Genomic DNA, 23,791 nt, shown 5'->3' with positions numbered 1-23,791 from the left:
AAAAGCTTCATCTCAAGTAAAACTATTTTATTAACTGTCTATATACATTCTACTTTCACACTTTTTTAAAAGCATGTGAGAAACTGAGTGATCAACACTTTTCAGAGTCATGCATGCCTACTTCTCTGAAGAACATTTCATTTAAATATCGCCACAAAAGGTAATATTCAGAATTGCGTACACATTGTTAAATAATTCATAAAAATTACAGAGTAATAAGATAAAAATTTCTCGGATTCAAACAAATTCCTTATTTGATTCTTATTTTTCTTCACCTTTCGACCCTCCTTGAGGACATTTATTTCGGTTTTCGTTACAGTACAAAAATACATTTGAGTTAAAATCGTTTATTATATAAGTTCCTCTGTGCAGCGTAATTGCCATCAAAAAATGACATCCACAAATACCCAAACCTTTTTCCAACAATGTGAAAAATACGCTAAATCCTAGACTTGAAAATTCCTAACTAAGACCACTACTATGTAAAAAAAAGAAATTAAGACTCTAAGCTACTTGAATTATGGAAATTCCAAAACTATCTTCAATAGAGCGGTTTTCAATTGAGTGTCGTAAAACCAAAACCAAATCAATTACTTACCAATTAGACTACTCAGCCAATCTCAAACCGTAGTAAAACCCAAACCAAAACCAAAGTAATTGTCTAATTACTTTCGACACTCAAATGAAAACCGCTCTATACTCTGTACTTTAGGTGTTTGTTTAATTCACTGCAAAGAAACCGAAACAGGGAACAAATTCCCAGCTATGTCGATCTCAAATCGGCCATCTTGGACAACAGCGTCCTGTCCCTCTCCCTGCAAGTATCCTAGACACACTGGGCGGCCGAACTTGAAGCTGTAACAAGCACTCGTTGTTGATCCCGCTGACGAGCCATTTCTTAGAATCGGCTCCCCTCCCCACGGGTAATTGCCGTCGTCGTGGCTTTGAAGAGCAATATGTACGAGGCGTTTCTTTTGTGGTTGGTCTTGACCATCAAGAAGTGCTCGCTTTCCGATAAAATCACAATTCTGAGAAAGAAAGCGGCAAGAAAAGGAGTTGTTCGTTGAGCGAAGCCGGAGAAATCCGGATGATCACGGTTTTGCAGAATTCAAATGGAATTAGAGATAGTGATGGTGATGGTGGTGGTGCCGGCGATAAGAAAAGGACAACTTACACAGGTGAGACGACAGTGCAAAGCGCCTTTCTGTCCCAGAAGCCATAGTACCCTTACGCAGAAGTTACAAGTTATTGCATTCTATGTGTTTAATAATTCCTGACTTTCGTTATTTTGTGCTTCACACCGCATGGCTTAGCTAAGAATTTTACATTCTTTTTGTGCAGGTGAAAACACAGCCTGAGTGATCGCTAGGTGAAAAGGAGCATTCTCAAAATAACGAAACAGCCCTATACCATTCCTATTTTCTGTAAAAATTTCCGTATGTTGCACTTTGACGCTTGTAGTTTTATAAGCGCCGTCAAAATTGACGACTACAGAGATAAGTTTTCTCAAATGGTCTCACGAACAACGAAGTTAAAACAAAGTTCTCTCATCTCCTTGCTTCCTTCGTTTCGTACCAGTTATTTGGCTCGTCACGCAAAGTTCTAGGGAATACTGACCATTGCATGATCACTGTAACGTGAAAAGTCACAGATGCCAAAAACACTAATTTAACCTTAGCAAAATTCCTTTTGTTGGTAACTAAAGCCAATGATTGAGCCTAGCAATGTGTACTGAAATGTAATGTTCACACTACACCTTATTCAGTTGAACTCTGTCCATAATCCCAGCCTCCGACGGAGTGATAAAAGATGACAGCTCACTTCCCATCTGAGGAATGACTCTCTCGATTCGTAAGCAGTCCACCACTGAACGACCCGCGTTTCTGACACCCAGATCCCTCCCAGCCGCCATAAGATCACGGTACAAACAAACTGCGAACTGCATGAAGAAAAAAAAGCATGAGGCAAAGTTCCGAAATTGTTACCTTACATCGGGAAAACGGACGGGAGATCATAGGATAGCCTCCTGTGTTTTGTCAGGTTTCCCTCACAGATCACCGGTACCCATTTCCAGGAGCAGGAGTAAAGCGACTTTTCCCAACAACAAAACGAGAAGATCCCGGCAAGGGCTAGAACCCAGACCTCTCGACCGGGAGTTCAACTTTAAATCAGAATTAGTTATTATTTAATATAAAGCGGTTTTCACTTAGGTTGAGTGTTGAAAGCAATTAGCATTTACGTTAGTTTTGCATTATTAAGCGAAGCGATTGGCCGAGAAACTCGCGCCACGTTTTCATCCAATCAAAAGTAACATCAAAACCAATCGTGACTCTCTTGCACAAGTTTTCCCGCGCGTAGCGTCGACTTCATATATTGGCTTTGAGTTTTGATTGGTTCGCTGGATTGTCTTTGTGATTTGTGATTGGTCCGAGTGACAGAGACATAACCCTGGTTCGTAGTTTGGTTTTGGTTTTACGACACTCAATTGAGAACGGCTCCAAACGACATGTTCAAATCTTAAGACCACATCAAAGCATCTGTTCGATGACGTAACTCACCTCTGAGGGAACCAAAAGCTTCCAGTCATTTTCCTGGTCACCAAAGCAACTGGTCCTGAAAACCTTAACACCTGAGGCATAGCCCAAGTCAATGTCCTGAAAATAAAGCATGTTTTCAAAGTGCGAAGCATAATAATAACTGAAAAGGGTGATCGACTGGCTGACTGGTTTCCTTGCTTAAGAGATTCTCATCTTCACGGCCAGCTTTGCAAATGTGAATTAAGCTAATCCACGATTAAAACCACCTTCGAATCGCAAAGATTACACTGACAATTCAAGCTAGGGTTTCGGTTATTTTAAGTCGTTTTCGTCGGCCGTTCAGTTTTTATTTCTTTTACTTATCTTCGGATCAACTTTCAATTTCGAACAAGTGTGTCTTCCGGACCAAACAAAGACTCGAAAAATATATGTACGTTCCTTCCACAGTGCTACGAATTTAAAATCAGTTTAGCTCTAATATTATTCACGAGTGTATTATGCAGTATTCACCTTTGCAGTATTCACCGGGAATTGGCTATCGTCCAAAGAGGTCTGGGTGAGACTTTGAAGCAGCTGACGCGAGCTCGGGCCCAGTACCCCCAGAATAACGTATCCTGATTGGATGTTACGGAATGTGATCGTAGAGCCCGATGGGATGTTACGTGAAAGCAGTGACTGAACAATGGTTACGCGCTCTGAATCATCCAGCAAAATTAAAAATCTGTTTGAAAAAAAAAAAATACATCGCATGATAACAGTTAAACTTGGAGACATCAACGGTAGATACAATCGACATCTCTAAAACGGACACCGAAGAGACGGAACAGTGTCCTTATTAGAGACGTCACAGATATGACGTCAAAGTAAAGGCTCCACTAATGGTAAAGTGTTCTCTAACAGTGCAGTGCAACAGTACAGTAACTTTTCAAGTGTGCGCTGAGAATTTGATGATATATCAAGAAGATATGCCTCGGTAGATGATTTCCAGTATTCTCATTACCCGTTTTCCAAACTATTTTATTGTAGGGGGGATTTACGATATCTACAATCATGGACAAAAGTCTTGGGACAAATTTGCATTTTTGGCGCTTTTGCGCACACGCCCGACGCGAAAACAATTTCACCTGCCTAACCTCGCCCCCTCCCCCATGCAATGTTGAAAACTAGTATCTACAATTTCTCCTATTTTCAACATTGTATTGGGTGGGGAGGGGGAACAGCAACGCGTTTTTAAAAGGATAACAGCGCTTTTTTAAACTTCGGTTATAAAACACAGATAATCCGTTACACTACATAAGTGTTCCAAAGGCTTTTGCCCACGATTGCAGAATTCTGTAGAATAAAGAAATTGATTTTCTCACTTGTTTTGTGCATTTCTTATCACACTGCTGCTCAGCTCTACACCTCCGTACTTGTTTAGTACCAACGTACGTACAGTACCCCCCACAGGAAGGGCAACATCATTGGAACACAGGTACTGAAGAAATGTCTCAACCTCTCCATCCTTGTTGGACTACAGACAGACAAAACAAGTTGGAACGATGTGCGCTCTACGGCAATTGTTGTTTGTATCCAAATATTGCCCATAAAAGTTTGAAATAATCAATACACCAAACATGTAAATTAGCTCGATATATGCAATTATCCCAATTGTCCCGTTGAACAAATCATTTGTTGTGTTATTTCCTCGATTTGAACAAACCACGAAAACTAAGAAATCTGGCCACAAATGTTTGCGAGTTTTGTAACTCAGACAGCGGTACGCTAAACCTTTTATGAATTCGAATTTATTCGGCAAACAAGTAGTTTTGTTCTAAAACACTTTTTCAGAGCTCGTAAAAATGAATTCTTCAAAGGGCAAATCAAACATTACATCCGAAATAAGAGAGTTCAAGGTTTTAAGTGAAATATTTCTAAGTGCATGGAAACTGGAGCACCACCTGAACTGGTCATTTCATGCTTTTTTTTTTATCATGTAGTAAAATTTTTGATTTATTACCTAAACTTGACGTGACCGAACACAAAGAGATCTTTTACTAATCAGTGTTTGCTTGTCATACCTCAATTTCAAAAAGACCGAGAGAAGTCAAGTCCACCATAGCCACCCCCTCAGTACACGCTTTGTACTCCACCTCTGTACTACCAAGCCAGCTGGGTTTGCCAAAACCGTTCTCACGGGAGTGGTCTAGTTAAGAAAAAAACACTTCGAATAAAATTCACAGTTGACATGTGTAGACACAAAATAGCACACTTCTGCTGAACACAGGAGTGAGGTTCGCTCCGAAAAATTTCATACTGATCACGTGACGCTACAGTCTCTCACTGATTGGCTGTTCTTTCAATATGATTTCTTTTTTTGCGCGAAAGAAACAACCGACCCCAGTCACTACAAGGATAAAGCTGAACTAACATTTACCAGTCGATGAAAGGAAGTAGAGCGAAGGACCATTCACTCACATGGGAAGCTGAAGAAAATGTCCTGTACACAGGACAGTTGACGACAAAAAATATCGCAAAGACATGTTGAATGAAGTGTTTCAGGGCACAATGCTTCCCGCTCTTTTTTGCCGAGTTTAATTTTTCGCGTTGAATCCCAGTCGTTTCTTAAGCGGGAGAATTGATCCAATAAAAAGAGATGCCTGTTTACTGTGTGTTACAGGGACGACAACTTTCAAACCCTTGACATTACCTTGTCCTGCAAGAGAAAACCACTTAGCAACTTCCCATCCCATCTTGTCACCCCATGATGCACCGGCGGCATCCAGCTCTGAGAACAGCGGCGAGCACCTGAGCCCGCGCGCACGGATCCTCTCTGAGTATGGGAACCGTAACAGGTAGTGCCAGCTAAGGGTCTCTTTCACGCACTCTTGTAAGTAACGTTTGTTGTTGTGATGAGGGGCAAAGCGACGTATGTCCACAGACGAGAGATCCATTGTGGGCTCCCCAGCTGTGATCCATTCTGCAAGGGCCATGCCTGCTCCTCCTGCGTTGGCGATACCACCAGAATTGAAGCCAGCGGCTACATAGAAATTACCAACCTGAAAATAAAATGATTACTCTTTTGTTTATCCAAATAAGTCCTTCTTTTTCACTCAAAAATGTATTAGAAGTGATTGAAGGCCTTCTATCGGCATACTTGGCTCTTTCTGTCCATGAAACGAAATAGAAAATGATTTCACCAAGTACTGCACTATGAAAACCCTGAAGAATTTTGACTTTTCAAAACTGTCATTTCTGAGTTACATCAGTGCAAGATAGTTTGAGAAAGTAGAACTACCTTTAACCAAAACAATAGCCACAACAGCCTAGCAACCCTTATCTCTTTTTCAGACCTTGGCATTGATTTTTCCTGGCGTTCCTCAAACCACACAGCTAAACTTGAAAGAGCAAGATGCATACAAGAAACTTGCGGTTTAAAATCTCTCATTGTCCACGTGAACAGAAACTAGTACTAAGCTAACAAGCTTCAAACGAAATCAGAATGTATAATACATCAAAAGTCATCCTAGGTGTAAATAAACGCAACTTGGGCAGTTGCGAAAATAATGCCTGAAAGAAAACTCAGGCGTGGACGGGATTAGAACATGACCTAAGTTGTGATAAGTTAATAAAGATGGTGAATTTTAAGCTCGCTAATGCAATGTGAAGGGGAATTAATCAAGAGTCCCCTACAGGAATCGAACCCATGACCTCCCGAACACCGGGCGGGCGCTCTATCCGCTGAACTACGAGAACTCAGGGAGAGCAAGGTCATTTAACTGAGTTCATATATGACAGGTGTCCTGCATACTGCTAGGATCAACGCTATCGAATTCATCGTGAGTAGTGATAAGATCATAAAGATGGTGAATTTTAAGCTCGGTGATGAAATGTGAAGGTGAATTAATCAACATGATTAATTCACCTTCAACGTGAATTAACCAACATTGATTAATTCACCTTCACATGACCTAAGGTGCATTCACAACTGCGACAATATTTCGCGTAGACAGGAATCTTTTGCCAACAGTTCAAATATATGATATTTCATATATTTGCTTTCTTCTCTTCGTCATCTAAGGGTATATAACGATATTTTTTTTAAAAAAATGACCAGCTCCCAGTTGTCTTGATACCTTAGTCAAGAACTACACTGATAATGCAGACGTCACGGGTAAAACCCCTTTCAAGTGCGAATATTTTCTCAGGTTTTATTTTTGCAACTGCCTTGGTAGCGTTCATAAATGCGACGATCTTTCATGTAGTATATCTTTATATCCCACAGGTCAAATATATAATATTTGATATATTCACTTTCTTGAAATGAAAATGGTTTAGCTTATGAAGCATGTATCCTCTGCACATCGCCGCGTGTTTACAACCTACCTCAGGCACCTCACCCAGCAAATAGCGCGAGTCGGGAGTGAAGCTCTCCGGGCCATTGATCATGCTACGAATCTCTGCCTTCTCCATCAGAGGCATGCGGTGGAGGATCTTGTCCATTAACTCGCCTGCAAGAACGAAATGTTCGGTTATGTGTACTCCGGGGCGGGGGGGGGGGGGACTCCCTTATATGGGCTATATAGGTATGTGCGGCCCCAAAGGGTATGGTTTTTCAGCCGTTTTAGTCATAAATAGGGTATGGGTTTTTCTCTAGCCTTGATATGGGTATGTTTTTAAGAAGAAACCACTTTTTCAGCATTATCGAAAAGAAAATTAACAAAAGCCCTTCACAAATTATGTTTACGGTAATTTAACATTGATCTGAACTAGGGAACTAATTATAACGCATAAATGGGGTTTCGAATCTTTGCTCAGGTCATAAATAGGGTAGGGAATATCGCAGATTTTGGTCATAAATAGGGTAAGGGTTTTGGGAAACGGGCCGCACACCCCCATCCAATTTTTCTGAGAGTACCTCCCCCGGGTGTGTACTAACAGGTGCTAACGCTAGAGCAAGAGGTGGTTTCTATGTATTTTTTCAGGCTTAACATCCTGATAGGTACCAGGACTATTCCGGCTCTCGATCGCCATTTTAGATTTAACACCCCAAACGGCGCAACTGAAAAATCACTTTACTTCGAAGTCCCAAGCAGACTAAGGCTTTTCTCATCTTGGATTAAAAACGTTAGTCATTCACTCTTTGAGTCCAGCCCACCAAGGAGCCCTGAAGCCCCATGTTTTCTGTCTGAACGTCCTAGCTCCAGTATTTGCAGGGTCAAAGCCCTGCAGCAACACTGCACACTTAATCATAAAACACGATAATACACTAATGAATACATCAAAATATACCTACCGAAGTGCTCCCAGTTTTCTGGTAGAAGCTGATATTCAAATTTTTTAGGGATTCCTTCATGGAAGACAGGGAGGCTCTCCATTTCAAAACCTCCACTCATCAGTCCACCGCTCCACTCCCGAAAAAATATCTGCCCATCATGATCTCGAACCACTGGCAACGAGTAGGGTACACCGTCTATTGGTTTGGTTACTATGTAGAAGTGTTCCGTGGAATGAAGGGGGAAGGACACTTTGGGCTCACATTTCTGATGATACAATCAGTTAAAAGAAGAAGGATCAGATTGGTGGAAAAATTCAACAAAGTGAGAAAATATATATCTAATTAAGTCATCTCACCAGTGGTGAGAACCTACTATTAAACCTCTCTAATAGGATACAGACACCACCACTGACCATCAAATAAATGAATGGAGTGTTATCCTTATCTCAGAGGTCGGAGATGTGGCTGAATTTCAAGGGGGCTCTAGCGGCCGTAATATATTCCTCTTATTAACCCAGTTTAAGGTCTGCACTGTAACTTACGGATCGGTAATAGACCGATTTCGATACATTAAAATTCAGCCTAACACAATAGACCTCAGCACGAGGCTCTGGGGAATAACCCCACAAACTCTGTAGTTATTCCCCAGAGCCTCGTACTGGGGTCTATTGTTCTAGGCTGAATTTCAATATATCGAAATTGGTCTATTGTCTCCGCGCTGAACGCGGTGGTCCCCTACGCAGGCGCTACAGTGGAACCTCGATTTAGCGAACCTCTATATAATGAAATCCTCGGCATAACGAATGACAACATAAAATAGAAGGTCTGTAGACAGACTAAATCCTGGGGGCAGAAGCGAGGATTTTGGGCGGCCATTTTTTTCCTCGTGGTTTTTTTTATTTCGCGTCACACACGACGTACTAAGCAAAAGAAGGACTACTCGTGGTCTACGTGTGCCGTATCGAAAAAAGAGGACCCGTAACTTACAACAGAGGCCGATAAGTTGAGTTAATAAGATATTTAATTATATCTTTGCTGTGTGTTTGACTGGTTCAGAAAACCATTTCAGGTCACGTGGAATGGCTTGAAATTATAGCAGCCCGTAAGGTAGCATATGACCTGCTAATTTAACCAATCACAGCGCGCGTCATAACTGAGAGAAATAATAAACCACATGTATGTTTTTGATTTAGAATAGGAGGTAGGAGAAACAATGCCAAACCAAAAATCATAAATGTACGTATGTATTAATGTTGTGTGGACATTGGTTAACAAGTAACAAGAATATCTGAGAAGAACCGCACAAACGCCTTTCTCTGAGTTCTTCTAAACAATTAATTTCAATCTGAAAGTATTTACAGGGCTGGGCCATATTTTCTACAAAATGTGAAAAAACTGACAAGATGGTAAATAAAATCATAAATTATTTTCTTACCTGACCAATTTCCCACGCCCACTTTCTCATGCAAAGGAAATAAAAGATGTTTGATTTACTTTTTTTTTACATTTGTTAAGAAGTTCATCTTCTATTCACGTTAAACTTTACAAAAGCTAGACATGTTCAGATGGCAAATTAATCTGATCTAACCTGATCTGTCGTAACCCTAAGCATAATGGAAAATAATTACAAGTCAATACATGTATTTGTACAGGTCCCTGGCAATGTTTTTCTTTATCAACTATATATATATCAATAGACTGAGTGGTAAGATAGACAACTTGGCAACATAAAACAGCAATGTGATTGAAAACATACACATACATGTAGCAGTTGTGCATGGAATATAATCAATTATAAAGAGGGTTCCCCTCCCCCCACCCTAAAAACAAAATAATCACAATAATCACAAAAATAAATGAGCTTCAACAAGATTTAAACCAAATGAACGCTCAATGCTTCATTGTTGTACCCAGTGGTTGGGAAGTTCTGTCAATTAAACTAAAAATCCACACTCGTAAAGCAAGACACATTAGGTGGTTCTAAAGATTTACCTGGCCTCCACAGTTGACCAATATCTCACACTTGATACTTCCACTGTTTGTTTCTACTGCAGTGATGGATTTTCCATCTGTGATAATGGCATCGACAGCAACTTTTTCAAATATTTTGACACCTGATGAATTAGAGACAGCAAATTAGGGTATATTCACAAATTCTCACACTCAGCCTTAATTACTAAACACCATACCATTCACACTGATGGAAACCATAGATAATAAATTTTAAAAAGATACGCAAATAATGTTATTATAAATAATGAATAGGAATTGGTGAGAAAATCCCAAGGAGAGGCTCTTTATTCACAGGTTGGAGATTGAACTGGCAATAATGTTTATCTCAGTCTTTTTAGATGAAAAGTATGTGCAAATAAATTATTCCAGTACCATTTAAAGTTGCTCCTTTGGCCAGCGATTGACAAACATCACTAGATGTTGCCACACCTTCACTGGGAATCCAGAGACCACCCTAAAAACAAATCAAACTTTATCAGTGAGATTTAAGTGTGGCTAGTACATGTATATCAGACCATTCAAATAAAAACTTAAGTATTGTGCAGTACTTTTATGTGTCCCTATTTATATGCTGTACAAGGTGGTTCTAACCCTTAAGTCCTTGTATTAAATCCTAAGTGTGTGACAATTCAAATGAAAGTTGTAATTGTGGTTTATGTGGTCCTGTAATGCTGCACATTATGCAGGAGTTGTTCTAGCTAGTTTTTCAGTCTGTGTATAATCAGCCCCTGATATCAAAACGTGGTTCATGGCCATAGCAATGAGACCTATTATAAAGAAAGTGTCTAAACCATTTGGTGGTTATTTCTCCGATGGTATTAACTCCAGGCAGGGGACTCCCATATCAAAAAGGTTGCAGATCTATGCATGTTGTCTCACCTACCTGAAAGTGTATAAATAAAACATTTTGGTCTCACTTAGGTGTTGAGAATGAAATGCCACTATTTTTCAGTGTCAAAGTATCCTCGAAGAGATAATAATTAAAAAACTCTCTTATTTCCATTTTTAGGCTTGATTTCTGCCATTCTCTCAAGTCCCGTCCACTAGCCCGAGCTCCTTTCCCAAACAGTGGCTGGTAATTAGGCCTATTCCATTTTAAGTGGTATCTTCTAGTGGTCAAATAAAGCTCGAACCACGTCCAGACTGGTGTCCTTCAGGGGTTTAATTTAAGTTTTCGCATAAGCATTCCCGACCTTTTCACATGGCAGTTCCTCTCCCCTCCCACCCCCCGTAGCTTACTCACCAATATGTCATCAGTTCTCATGTCAATTGGTATCAGCTTCTGAATTTCTGTTACTGATAACATTTCAGTATCAATGTTACTGGCTCTGACGAAGTAACAAGAAGATCAAGAGGCAAAGTCATACCTTATTGCTACTAATTTTTGCAATAACTTAATTTTGCAAACATGGAACAGGCATATTTTGTGAGACTTAAATTTTGCAATTTGGCTAAGAAAACAAGTCAAAAGGAACAAAATTTTGCAAAAATTGTCAAAATACTGATCTTCATTTAATCACAAACAGTCCGAGAATTGGCACTACTAACTAATTTTCCAAAGCAATCGTTTCCAATGACACTGAACAAAACCATCAACATAAAAGAAAAGTTAAAACAGTTTGGCACATTCTTTTGCAACAAAGCAGAGCTATATAGAGTACAAGACACAGTCCATTTCTGCTTATGAATGAAGGACATGCATTAACAACTTCTTTAAACGGATCCTTGGAAGGAGATTTTGAAGCTGATTCGCCCTGAACCCCAGCAACTCCTGCTTTTCCCCATCCTTTGTTTTAAAGAATTATAATTAGCATGGTGTTGAGTTTTTCACAGTTAATTATTTCAAAAGCTATTTATCTTCCACATAATTCTTGTAAAGTCTTACCTGCCAATAGCTGCTCTTCTTTTCAAGAAAGCCATGCGCTCCTTGCTTTGGGCCACAACCAATCCACCACACCTTTTAAAACCTGTAAATTAGAATTGAAATCAATTAAAGGAAGCGTAATCTAATAATCATTTATCTAACCTTGAGCTCTGAACCATGTAACTTAACTTTTCATGTGCTAATTCCCCTTAAACATAGAAGCAATTGTTGCATTTTACAGACAACCAAACAATGGAAAAACATGCATCCATTATGAAAATTCCTTTTCATGAGTAAAAAGAGGAAATAATAAATATCAGCAATTAGATGAGTTGATGATCTATATTTTATACTAAATGGGGAGAGTTATCCAATTAATTCCTGTCCGTTAGTTATTGCAGTGGCCATCACCATTAGTTAGAACTGCCTAGTTTCTTGCCCTGTGTTTATGCTTGATATGTAAGATAGCATCATTAAATGAGTGTGCAGTAAGGATGCATGTGAACAACATGTCCCCAACCCAAATCCCTCCCTCCTTCCCCCACCTGGGTGGGATTCCAGTTGTCTGCCGACAGTTGTTCTAGGCAAGTAGATTTCCCTAGTAGTGCACTGTATGGGTCAGTTTAGACAATGCCATTTAATTCGCTGACTACTGTCACATGCGGCATGCTTACAACATGAGTTGTTTCATCTGCATCAAACTCACAACTTGCTTATTAAAATGCATGTGAAAGACACCTGCATTGTATTGTAAGCTTGTCACATGCAACAATAGCCTGCATAGCAGTTGTTTCCTTTCACACAAGTGCACAAGAGGTGAATGAAAAGCTTGGGAGGTACACAATGGCTTTTAGATGGGAAAGTGACTGTGTGCACCAAAGCTTTTCATACAACTCTGGTGCACTTAGGACAGAAACGACTGCATCACACAGGCTAATATATCAACTGTGATAGTACAATCTAAATTTACCTACAATCCCGGACAAAACAAGTTGGGACAGTTAAGCTGGATCATGTATCCCCCATCCCAGGGCTGTCATTAGTAGCTGGCAGCAGGCGATTATCATTGGCTACTCTTACGAAAATCGCCAGCTACTTCACTCACGAAATGACACCGAAAGTTTAGATACCGAACAAGTCTGAACAGCACATTCATTTTGTCGGTAGAAATGTGAAAAGTAAAGTATCTTATTTCCAAATTGCAGGCTTTTCTTCCAAGAAAAGTAATGACAAAGTAGGTTTTTCAATAATTATCTAAGCAATAGACCACAAGTTTTTATGGTTTATAGGCTGATAAACCATGCAGGATGTTGGAAGAACACGAGAAGAATTCGTAAATCACTAGCCACAGGCTCGTGATTTACGAATTCTTCGAGTGTTCTTCCAACATCCCAAGTGGTTTATCATGCCTCCAAACCATAAAAACTTGTGGTCTATTGCTTTTATATAATAATTCAGAAGACACATGAAATTTCCATGAGTTTAATGGCACAATAAACCATAGCTGATTGACCAATCAGAGTGCGCGCAGTCATTTAATTATTATATAAATCTTAAAGTCCACGCTGTGTACTGAGTAGTTACTAGGACTCCTCTCTGCTGTTACATAACATTTCAGTGTGACATTGCACATGACTGAAAAGCCACATGCATTTATAATATGGCTGCGAAGAGAAGACAAGGTTTGCTGGATAATTTTTTCACCGTTGTTTCTAAGATGCCAAAAGATAAGTGTTTAACATTTTAAAACTTCAACCACAAGGTTTGCTAAAAGTGTCGTTTTTTTGGCACAAGACAACTTGATACAATTAATTAGCATTTCATGAGAGTAATTGAACCAGAATGGCCTTTTCCTGGTAACACTGCAGGAATTCTATAAGGTAGTTTCCACTGAGATTCCCTAGCTCGTCCTCAAATGTCAGAGAACTAAATAAAAATCTCTCTCCTTTATACTTCATTCTACAAATTCGATAAAATTCGATCAAACTGTTTCACCAGGCAACAAACTCGAGTTTATTCGTAACATCTGTAGACAAAAACTTCTATTATTATTTATAAGAAGGCCTGCCTTAGAATGTCTCCAGGAAAAGGCTTAAAATGGTATTTAGGCTTCTGTAACCCTAGCAGGTGCAGAAGGAGCTTACTGCAAATGTAGACTTAATACAAGTTTTTTGCTCTCCATTGTGATTGTCTTTCTGGTGGGAAATGCCTCTTGAAAACACTGGAAATGGCATTTGCGAGACTCTAGATTTCAAAATTTTCTCCAGAGGGGGAGGGGGGAGCCTACTATTTTTTTTATCAGCTATCTACTTCAAAACTTACAGAGAATAAATATATAAAACAACTGACTAATCATTAAGACTGTTCTTTTCAAGAAGTGAGACTTGTTAGAATTTCTCTGAGGAAAGGCAATTTCCGGCAATGCCAAAACGGTAAATTCATTTTGCTTCCGGGGGCTTTATCCCCTGGATCCCCAACCGGGCTCTGTGCCTGTACCCTGATAGGGGCCTCAGTGGGCCCCAGTGGGCCCCAGACCCCTCGCCTGTGGGGGGGGGGGGGGAGGGGGGGGGCCTCTGGCCCCCAGAGCTGTCTACTTTCAAAATATCTCTGCCTACTTCAAATCTTATTGACAGCCCTGCCAATCCCCCGTAATCAATGTTGGAAAATGTCATGTTTTTCTCAACAAAAAGGGAAAAATCGCCAGATTATCAACATTGTAAGTGGGGGGAGGGGAGAACTTGCTTCATGTCCCAACGTTTTTGTCTGGGATTGTAGTAAGTTATTATCTTTTACCTGTTCCAACACCAGTCTCCTCCTCCAGGGTACTGTACAATTCTACTGAGTAATTTGACAGCTTAGTTTCTGCAGCAGAAGAACGAAGCTTTCCCAGCAAACCAGCAGCATGCCATGTTGTTCCACAGGTCAGACTGATGAAACAAGTTAAAATATATCCAAGACTTCTAGACATTATAATGGATCACCATTGCTTAAATTAACCAATACCGCAAGAAGTGACTAACAACACCTTACTACATCTGATTTTAGAATGAGGTGCACCTATGAAACAAACGCTGAGTCATTTCACCTTGCCCTTAAGTGTGCAAAAAGGTCCAATATGTTGGTCTAGAAAATATCCATGCCTCCCCCCTCACAAAGGTTTTGTTTTTTTAGTTTGGACCTCCCCTCCGCAGTCAGAAAAAGGAGTGGGTGACTGCTCGCACTTTATAATAATAGCTGCCTCCTTCATTACCTGGAATTCAACTTACTTTCCTTGTTCCAAAAGCAGCACATCTTTCCATCCCAGTTTGGCAAGGTGGTATGCTACAGAACAGCCAACTATCCCCCCGCCGCAAACTATTACCTGAGCCTCTGTAGGTAATGCCAAGTCAGATGTTAGGTGCCTATCATGGTAGTTCTTGAATGTTGTCTGCTTGTTTCCATAGGTACTGGAAGGAAACAACAGCTGTCCTGTTCTGATTCAAGAAAGAAGGAAATAAATGCTTTGCTAAGGATGAGTCCTTCACAATTTAAGTCTGTAAGTCTGAGTTCAATTATCTGATGAAAGATACTGGAAAACAGCTTTAAACCACAGTGTGTATGACAGAAGTTTATTTATTCACTTGATGGAATCTACATGAGATTATGATATGGGAAATAAAAACTTGGATATTGTTTTTTCTTCATTTGGTTGTTTTGGCCTTATCAAAATGCTTAATTAGGGACACCTCCCTTGCGTGGCTTTGTCTCTTGGCACTCGCATCAGGTTTCTCCTTGGTCATATCAAGTTTAGCGTCATCTCAAAGGTCATTCGCTGCCTATCCTTGCTAGTTTTACCCTCCCTACCCTCCCTGGTTTCTATTCATTGCCTTGGTTTTCTTTATTAAATTGTATTTTTGCCCCAAACTCATGCGTCTCTTTTGTGTCTTAACTAATTGTGTTTTAGCCATCTAAAAGCATGAGATTTCACTTCAGGTTGGATCACAAATCATGGGGTTTGGAAACTGGGATTAGTCGGGCTGTGATGTCAAAGTGAGAATGTAAGTGTACAGTATCTTTTGTAAATTTTTATAATTTTGAATCACAATTGGAATTATGCAAGAGTGTATAACACTTTTTTTTCATTTCTTTTTGTTTGCTTTGAAAAATATGTTGACCTACATTCTTGTGTCCAGCATAACTTCTTCAGCCCAAATAATAAATTTAATGTTCAATATTAAGTTTTTAGATATTTTCTGTGTAAATTAGAGTATAACTAACCTTTAGGTTAAAACAATGAACATGCAGATCAATCACCTTGTAAAGATGGCGGGTTTGGGTAAAACATCCCACAGTAAACTGCTCTGTGACTTCACGGCTCCAAGTCGCCACATCCCTCCACTCCTGTAAGTCAGTAACTTCAACACTTTTAATACGGATTATATTCTAAACATCATGCTGGCAAGAAGAGAAGGAAACAGCAAATTATTAACTCGAAATGATTACCGCAAAGAACTCTTCTTTCTCTCAGGATTTTGATACATTATATGCCAAGCCCTACATAAGAAAATTGATGTAATTGTTATCTTGAAAAATACATGTAGGGAAAACAAAACACAAAACGGTGATTTATCGGAAAAAAAAGTTGGAGAATGATTTTTTTTAAACTTTCCCTCAATGTTCCCTACCAAGACAAGAACTCTTTTGAAAAAATATACCCAATCAAAAAGATAGGTCCTCATGCATGCAAAAGAGATATGATGGGCCAGTCATACCCCATTTATGTGTACCCCCATTTATGCATACCCCCATTTATGGGGGTTAGGCTACCCACAGGAATTTGATTGTGAGGTCTGTCCCCTGGGCAGGGATTTTGATTGTACGCCTGGTCCCTAGGGTAGGGAATTTGAATGGTTGTCATCTTGAAGCACTAAGGGAGTCTGGTAATGAACCATCAACTATCTTGTAAATAATATTCAGAAGTCAGTGGGAGTAGTAGAGTCAAAGAAGGGAAAGTAAAGCTATTTATTCATCCTTTTACTCAGGCCATCCATACTCTTAGTCTAAACTTGTGTGTAATTTGAAAGAATTTTCAAGCATCACAAGCAGTATAAATCCTTAACTTACTGCTTGAGCTTTCATATGATAATATTTACTCATTTACTATACAACTGAGAAAATCACAAAAGCACACCTGTTGATTTGTACTCCAGTGCAAATTAAAAATTAACGATAAATTGGCCTAGCTGCTCTCAGCCAATCACAATGAAATAATTTTCTCAATTATATAATAAGTATATTAATTTTGTTGTGTCAATGCTTATCTGTGTCTTATTCATGAGTTTCCTTTGACCTAGGGAGTTGAATTTTGATACTTTTTACCAATCATGTTGTAATGTGGGAGGGGGTTGACTTTTTTTTGTCCCCCCATCCCTCGGGCTGAACACTGATTGGTGCATAATTTTAAAGGTCTGAAATTAGGCATTGACTTCTGGTTCACGTCAGAAATAGCTGAACAAAACTCACATAGTTAGGTCTGAAACAGGACCCAGGTTTCAAGAAAAATACCACACGTTATCAAAAATTTGGCCCTCAGAGTCCCTCCTAGATTTTTTTTTTTCCTGTTTGATTTGTATCTCATTGTACTGCAGGAGAGAGTTATTCTGGGATAATGCGTGTATGCATAACCAATATATACAAACCTATTTAGATGTTTTCATATGTGTATTAGTTTAAGGTTGAATAGGATAAAACATAAATTATGATGCTAGCCCAAGGGAGGGGGGACTCCCTTATATGGGATATATAGGTATGTGCGGCCCCAAAGGGTATAGTTTTTCAGCTGTTTTGGTCATAAATAGGGTATCAATTTTAGCTGATTTTAGCCATTTTGGTCATAAATAGGGTATGGGTTTTGCACTCTAGCCTTGGTATAGGTGTTTTTAAGAAGAAGCCACTTTTTCGTTATTGTCGAAAAGAAAATCAACAAAAGCCCTTCACAAATTATGTTTGCGGTAATATAACATTGGTCTGAACTAGGGCACTAATTGTAGCGCAGGTCTGAAACAGGGTTTTGATTTAAGGGTCAGGTCATAAATAGGGTTTCGAATTTACGGTCATGTCATAAATAGGGTAGGGAATATCGCAGATTTCGGTCATAAATAGGGTAAGAGTTTTGGGAAGTGGGCCGCACTCCCCCGCCCCCGGGGATGCTAGCAGCTACCTTGTACGTTAAAATCCCGCTAACTGAAAGCTCATTGAAAACTCCTGAAACCCTTGATCACCCTTATAAGCTAACAGTACATCTTTCCAGGTGAATCAAAAGACGCACAGCCATAAGAAATTCAGTTAATTCCGATCAATAAAGGGCTAAGCATAAGAATAACAGTCAGCCACTTCAGCAACTCGATCCCGTAGACCTAAGAAGGCCGGGTCAATGAACCTCGAGGTGTTAGTATATGCGCGTGAAATTAAGGGTCGTCGACTTAAATAAATTGCATAAGTTTGTACTGGAAATTAAAATAAATGGCAAAGAACTCTAAGGTTAACAGAGAACAAAACAAAAAAAGTGCTCTTTTTAAATTACCTTCGACGTCCAGCTCTCTATACAAGCTTTAGGTTTCCCGAAGGTACGTCGTGTATGCGGATTGTAAAATACTACGCATCGTGAAGTGGAAAAAGAATCGTGAGAAAAGTCAAGGTTTTTCCATTCCTTTATCAAAGTTAAACTGGTTCATATCTCCTTTCTCGCTCTATTCCACTTAAATTCTCTTTTCTGAATTAATTTTCTTCCAAGGCTTACAGCAAAGTAGCTGTCACATGGAACTCTGTCACGCAAAGTTGCATCTCCAAAATTGTGTCACACAACATGAATCTTATTACCTTCAAAAGTTTATCCAGATTTCTTTTTCGTCCCGAAAGTAATAGAACACTGTATTTTTACTCAAATCGTTTATAAATTAGTTATTTTAATAATGCCGAATCCAAAACATGTCAATTCTTTCTAAGTTAACGGTGACAATGTTGTCTGGTTTGACTGGTGATTTTAATGAGTAAGCAATTTTTTAGTCAATGTTATATTAGATCAGCAGTTTAAATGAGGGGACTTTGTAAGAGAACACATCAGTTTTTCACTGTGGGTTTTTGTAAATAATATTGGACAACAGACCTCTAAAATCACTTGGTAGACGTACCATGGTTTTGGCTATTGGTTTGCTTTTGTAGGGAATTTACAGGTTTCAACTTCAATGACCAGGTTTTTTCATTACTCTTTCTGTAACAACAAAACTCTAGCTTTTACAAGTCACACATCACAACCTCCACCCAAAAATCTGACAGCATTAGACAAAATAGTTTTATAAAGTTTATTCCCTACATTTTCCATACTTTCACTAACAGCATACCAAATAGAATAAATTATACTTTATTACTTCCCTCCAAACCACACAGTATACCAACACTATTTCAAATATATACCTCGCTGGTTTCCAATACTCAGTGAATTATTTTCAGAAAATTGTTGAGTTAGAACAAATCTGTCTTTGTTTAAGTTAAAACAATACTTTATATCTCCTCTAAAGAAAATACAAAACATTTTGATAACTAATAAGGTCATGAGACATGATTTTTCTGGATAATTTCTATTCTGAAAAGTCTGTAAATATACAATAATAATTACTGTTACACAAGTAAAATCTCTTGTACACCTTAGTAAAATTTCAGGCACTAGTACCTCTCAAAACAGAAATTACGTGAACCCTAGTATAATATTATAGCCCACATGCAACTTAAAACAGCATCATGGAGACTTTGCTACAGCAGGCAAAAACAAAATTGATGTTGATCTCAAACAAAGTAATATATAACATCAAAATATATAATATTAACATCTGTGACAATAATTATTGTAAACTCTGGCTGACTGGTAGGGGTGGCCAATCGTAACTAGAAAATAATTATTATTGTGGGTCTAGGAAACTTTTGAACCAATCTTAGAATCTTGGAATATTTTGTAACAAGTCACAAAGTCTCATATTTTTCTGATTTTGGAGTCTACAATCATGCAAGTCTCAGGCTCAAATTTTTAAACAATGGTCTTGGAGTCTGGCCAAGTTTGGATTTTACCATTTGTCACCCCTACTTGTACCATTTAGGTTACTCTGCACCAGAATCAGTTACACTGCTCAACCAAATGACAGTCTGTAAGAGATTGTTGGTAGGCATTTATAACAACACTGTGGTGTACCACTTCACCCAGAGAAACCAATTTTATATGAATCAGGTAAAATAATTTTCGGTCACACAACCTTACATCAAACCCCATAAACTTTGGACAGACTTAACTTTGGATGCTTCAATTTGAACAGACAATTTTCCGACTGATTTTTTTTTCATTTGAAAATATTCAAACAAAATTTTCGAAAATACAGTACTGGGAACTTGTCTTCAATAAGTTAAATAAAGGTGTTCAAAATGAGGGACATAAACCGATCAGAAGCCCAACTTAACAAATAGAACGTGTTAAGTTGCAAAACTGAGAATTTCTTGCATTAATTATGAGCCTCACAGAGCACTAAAGGATATTTTACTGTCTTTGCTTTGTGTAACAAGTCATTTGAAATGCAGGTATTGGTTTCATCACTGACAATTCTGTTGATGTCCACACCAACCACAGTGAGTACACACTGAAGTATGGCCTGCATAGCAAGCGTTCCTGTACGAAGAGCTTTTCCGCATTCTGGCCATGTGTAAATTAGAGTGAGAGCAAAAACTCAGCAAAGCAGTTGGTGGTGAGGCAAGGGAGGGAATTTTCAATCAAGATGGCCGCACTGCACCAATTGGGAACCCTATTTGTGGGCGAACTGGTTTTTCAAAATCGAGGGGTTTGTAGGGAAGCGTTCCCTCCTCGCTTCACCACCCCCTGCTTTGTCAATTTTTTGCTCTTGCTCCAATTCACGCACAGCCAGAAAGCGGAAAAGCTCTTTGCACGGCAACGTTTGCTATGCAGGCTAACTGTAGCATGGAAGAAACCAAGGACATAAACTGTTACACAAATAAATTTTGGAAGCTCTTCTTTTACTTTTCACATTAATATTCCATACAAACACCATTGAAACTTGTGACATCACAAGTACATATAAAACTAACTAAAAACTTAAATATACATGTACTTAACTATAATACATGACTAATAAAATACACAACTTACTATTCTATTCTACACAATTTCTATTCTAATTTACTGCTGCACAATGTCAACTTGCAAATGCTCAGTTTCAACCCTTTAAATTTTTGGGACATTAAAAATTTTGGATGGCAAAAACCTTTGGGAAAGGTTTTTGTGTGAAATCAAATGCATCCAAAATTTGTGGGGTTTCATTTTGAAGTAAAACATGTGTGTCATCGCCTTTGATTTATAATTTCATTTATTAAAATCTCCATTAGGTATATACCTCTGACAAAACACGCTAGCTAGTAATTTTAATTTCCCAACTTGCAAGACATAAAGTCTTGTTACATATTTCACAAGCTACCTCATATGCATACCGTATGTCATTTGCTTGTATGTGGACCTGTAAAAGTACTGTTTTTGTGGAGGAAGTTGCTCTTACTGGACCACTAGAAGTTGATGAAGTATCCTTTGTCTTATTACTTGGATTTCCCTGCCCACTTGAGGTCATCAGATCTAGGTTTAACCCCTGTTGTTTTCTCAATCAGCCACTCTAAACACTGCCAGAATTTGATCACTTCAAGTGGATAGTTCAACCACCCTGTCGTAATGCAGAAATAGGTCTCGTGAGGAGAGACATGGTGAATGCGGTGATGCTTTCGTGGTAGGATTATATGCCAGTCCTGAAGCTTTTGAACCCACAATGGTAGACCAAAGTATGTGTGAGACCACTTGTGGATCTGGTTGGTAAGGGTGACAAAAACTACCAAGGAAAACACAAAACAGTCCATTTTGTAAGACACTTCTATGGCATCTTGGTCCAGTGTGAAATATCTGTAAGCCATATAAGATAACGCAGGCAAGGTTAACATGCAGTTGTCACCATTGGTTTCAATCAAATCATGTCTTGTGATGGCTGTGGGGTCCACATGGTGTTCTCGGAATGGACGGATAAAGGCCTTGCCAAAGATAGGGATATCTACTGATCCCCATGTGTCAGCTCCCCAGTGAACCAGACCAGACAAAAAATCAGCAGCAAGTGCACCAGTAACTGAGAATAAAAATAGTCCTGCTTGAGGAGAAAACAATAGCAAATCCTAACAAAAATAAGCAAAACAGAATCTTGCTTTTTTTCTTGTCACCTTATTGGTCAGTTGAAGCTCTTGAAGAGCTCCAGATCCTTGTTATCAGATGAAATAACCCCGACAACCAGCTACAAGTACTCCAAAAACAACCTGTCAGACCAGTAAGGGTGCTAGAATCTTGCCCTATAAGCTAAAGCAGGCTCAATTTACCATATTATTAAACCCTATGAGGTGCAGCACCAAAATGGTGAGGTTCCCTGTACATCCCTGTCTATCACTACCTACTCATTTATACATGTAGAATACATGTCGTTACATAATTAGGTAATTTTTTTGCAAAACAAAGTTATGACTTAGTATAAATTATATTAGACTTTTTTGAATATTTTCCTTATTTACATTACTTCATGGTAATCACTATTTTATATTAATCATTGCTCTACTCAGAATCAATATTTTATCAAGACAGTCATGGAATATGTTAAATAATTTTGTGAAAATACTTTAAGTAAACCCTCAGTTTTGTCAAGAAGTTCTCATGCTACTCACCAACCGCAAATATGATTGTTCTGATTTCACTGAACTTAAAATTCTTACACAGGAAGAACAGAACAATGCTTGACAAAATGACATACGATGTTACACTAAAGGTTTCCAGACGTCTTTTGCCTGAAAATTAAAATAAAGAAAAAAAAAAAAAGACTAAGAGTACTATCAATCTGCTAGTAGCACCTAGATGGTAGCATCAAGCATCCGATTGTCCAGGTTTACTCAGAAAAAAAAAGGGTAGGCTTTGACCCCAAGTGATGAGAAGATGAACCACAGCGCATGTACACCCACACAGAAAACACACGTAGCCCATATATTTAGAAATATATATATATATATATCTTATTAGATGTTTTGGTGTGTAGTATCGCTGTATATTTTTACGAGTTGTGCCACATTTTTACAAGTTGTGCCACATTTTGACAAGCCCATAGGGCGAGTCAAAATACAAACAACATGTAAAAATATAAAGCGATACTACACACCAAAACATCTATTGAGCGATTTATTATAAAACTGCTGCAGTCAATAAATTTATTAATGAAAGAGGGAGAGTGTGACAGTTTTGTGTGCGCGCGCTGACCTCTACAGCAAACAGGTTTTCTACTGTACAAATAACTGTACAATATCGCTGTATATTTGTACTGCTATTTGGACGGTATTCGCTGTAGTTGGATTATCAATGAAATATATGGTATCCAGTCGTTTAGTCCCCAAGGCAATTAGCCCCTAACCGTTTAGCACCTAACCAGAAGTCAAAAACACTGTCTATTTCTCGTTTTTAAGCTTCATTGGGGGCCAATCGACTTTCTGGTTGGGGGCCGGCTTGGGGCTAGTCAACTTGGAGGCTAAACGAACGGTATTAAACAATTTTAAATTAACTCTTACATACAAGCGTTAAATTCAAGCTGTAAAAAAAAAAAATGGAATTAATCGATATTCAACGTTAAGGCCACTGATTTAACGAGATTATATTTAGATAAACCTATCCCGTGGCCAAACCAACTTGAAGAACTTTTTATTAAGCCAGAATTGATTATGCAAGAGCAAACCTTTCGTGTAGCCTCTAGCCAAAATTTGAGCGTTGACAACTTTTGTCGCTCCTGGTCCCTCGACAGGCAAATTTTTCACCTCAGAATGCTCGGTATCCCCTTGATCTCCATCGTCTGTAGCATTCTGACTACCTACCATTCTAAAAACGACGCATTTGACGAAAAAGATTAAAGTGACTACAAAAAGAGTTGCACAACGCCCAGCATAATTACATGTAACACGCGACTAAATCATATGATAATCATTATAAAATTCAAAATGGCGGAAAACATGCGCGTTAGAAATATA

At 38.8% G+C, this 23,791-nt stretch overlaps 2 protein-coding genes across 4 annotated transcripts; both read right to left on the bottom strand.

Moving 5' to 3' along the window:
* Positions 1–12: 12 nt before the first annotated feature.
* On the bottom strand, positions 13–20,576 carry LOC145466109 (pyruvate dehydrogenase phosphatase regulatory subunit, mitochondrial-like). Of its 3 annotated transcripts, XM_081449883.1 has the most exons (18): positions 18,234–20,576; positions 15,965–16,105; positions 14,938–15,144; positions 14,465–14,598; positions 11,693–11,774; positions 11,051–11,135; positions 10,180–10,261; positions 9,787–9,908; positions 9,230–9,250; positions 7,813–8,059; positions 6,903–7,027; positions 5,227–5,575; positions 4,598–4,722; positions 3,899–4,050; positions 3,048–3,258; positions 2,559–2,654; positions 1,757–1,939; positions 13–1,028 (listed from the first exon to the last, which is right to left on the bottom strand). In XM_081449883.1, exons 2-18 carry the CDS (start codon positions 16,039–16,041, stop codon positions 726–728), a joined length of 2,601 nt encoding a protein of 866 aa, XP_081306009.1. In that variant the 5' UTR covers positions 16,042–16,105; positions 18,234–20,576; the 3' UTR covers positions 13–725. The 3 variants fall into 3 exon arrangements, with proteins under 3 accessions (XP_081306009.1, XP_081306010.1, XP_081306011.1); XM_081449884.1 differs by lacking the exon at positions 18,234–20,576 and having other exon boundaries at positions 14,938–15,139; positions 15,965–17,038; XM_081449885.1 differs by lacking the exons at positions 15,965–16,105; positions 18,234–20,576 and having other exon boundaries at positions 15,033–15,112.
* Positions 20,577–20,717: 141 nt separating this feature from the next.
* Positions 20,718–23,755, bottom strand: LOC145466112 (plasmanylethanolamine desaturase 1-like). Its single transcript, XM_081449888.1, has 3 exons — positions 23,503–23,755; positions 22,451–22,570; positions 20,718–21,867 (listed from the first exon to the last, which is right to left on the bottom strand). The coding sequence occupies exons 1-3, from the start codon at positions 23,639–23,641 to the stop codon at positions 21,296–21,298; spliced, it is 831 nt and encodes a 276-aa protein (XP_081306014.1). The 5' UTR covers positions 23,642–23,755; the 3' UTR covers positions 20,718–21,295.
* Between the last annotated feature and the right edge of the window lie 36 nt (positions 23,756–23,791).

The sequence above is a fragment of the Orbicella franksi genome, chromosome 13 (assembly GCF_964199315.1).
Source record: "Orbicella franksi chromosome 13, jaOrbFran1.1, whole genome shotgun sequence".
Lineage (NCBI taxonomy): Eukaryota > Metazoa > Cnidaria > Anthozoa > Scleractinia > Merulinidae > Orbicella > Orbicella franksi.
The sequence above is the reverse complement of the archived record's forward strand: the minus strand, read 5'-3'. Positions and strand labels throughout refer to the sequence as shown.

What these genes read in the sequence shown, in the direction of transcription:
- LOC145466109 (XM_081449883.1), bottom strand. Translation starts at nt 16,041, where the DNA reads ATGTGGCGACTTGGAGCCGTGAAGTCACAGAGCAGTTTACTGTGGGAT. An exon ending in TGAGAACTGATGACATATTG is followed by an intron (nt 10,262 to 11,050) that starts GTGAGTAAGCTA and finishes ATTTGTTTTTAG; the next exon opens with GGTGGTCTCTGGATTCCCAG. An exon ending in GGGCGTGGGAAATTGGTCAG is followed by an intron (nt 8,060 to 9,229) that starts GTAAGAAAATAA and finishes TTGTATCATCAG; the next exon opens with AAATGTGAGCCCAAAGTGTC.
- LOC145466112 (XM_081449888.1), bottom strand. Translation starts at nt 23,641, where the DNA reads ATGGTAGGTAGTCAGAATGCTACAGACGATGGAGATCAAGGGGATACC. An exon ending in GGCTAGAGGCTACACGAAAG is followed by an intron (nt 22,571 to 23,502) that starts GTTTGCTCTTGC and finishes TTTAATTTTCAG; the next exon opens with GCAAAAGACGTCTGGAAACC. An exon ending in AACAATCATATTTGCGGTTG is followed by an intron (nt 21,868 to 22,450) that starts GTGAGTAGCATG and finishes TTTTATTCTCAG; the next exon opens with TTACTGGTGCACTTGCTGCT.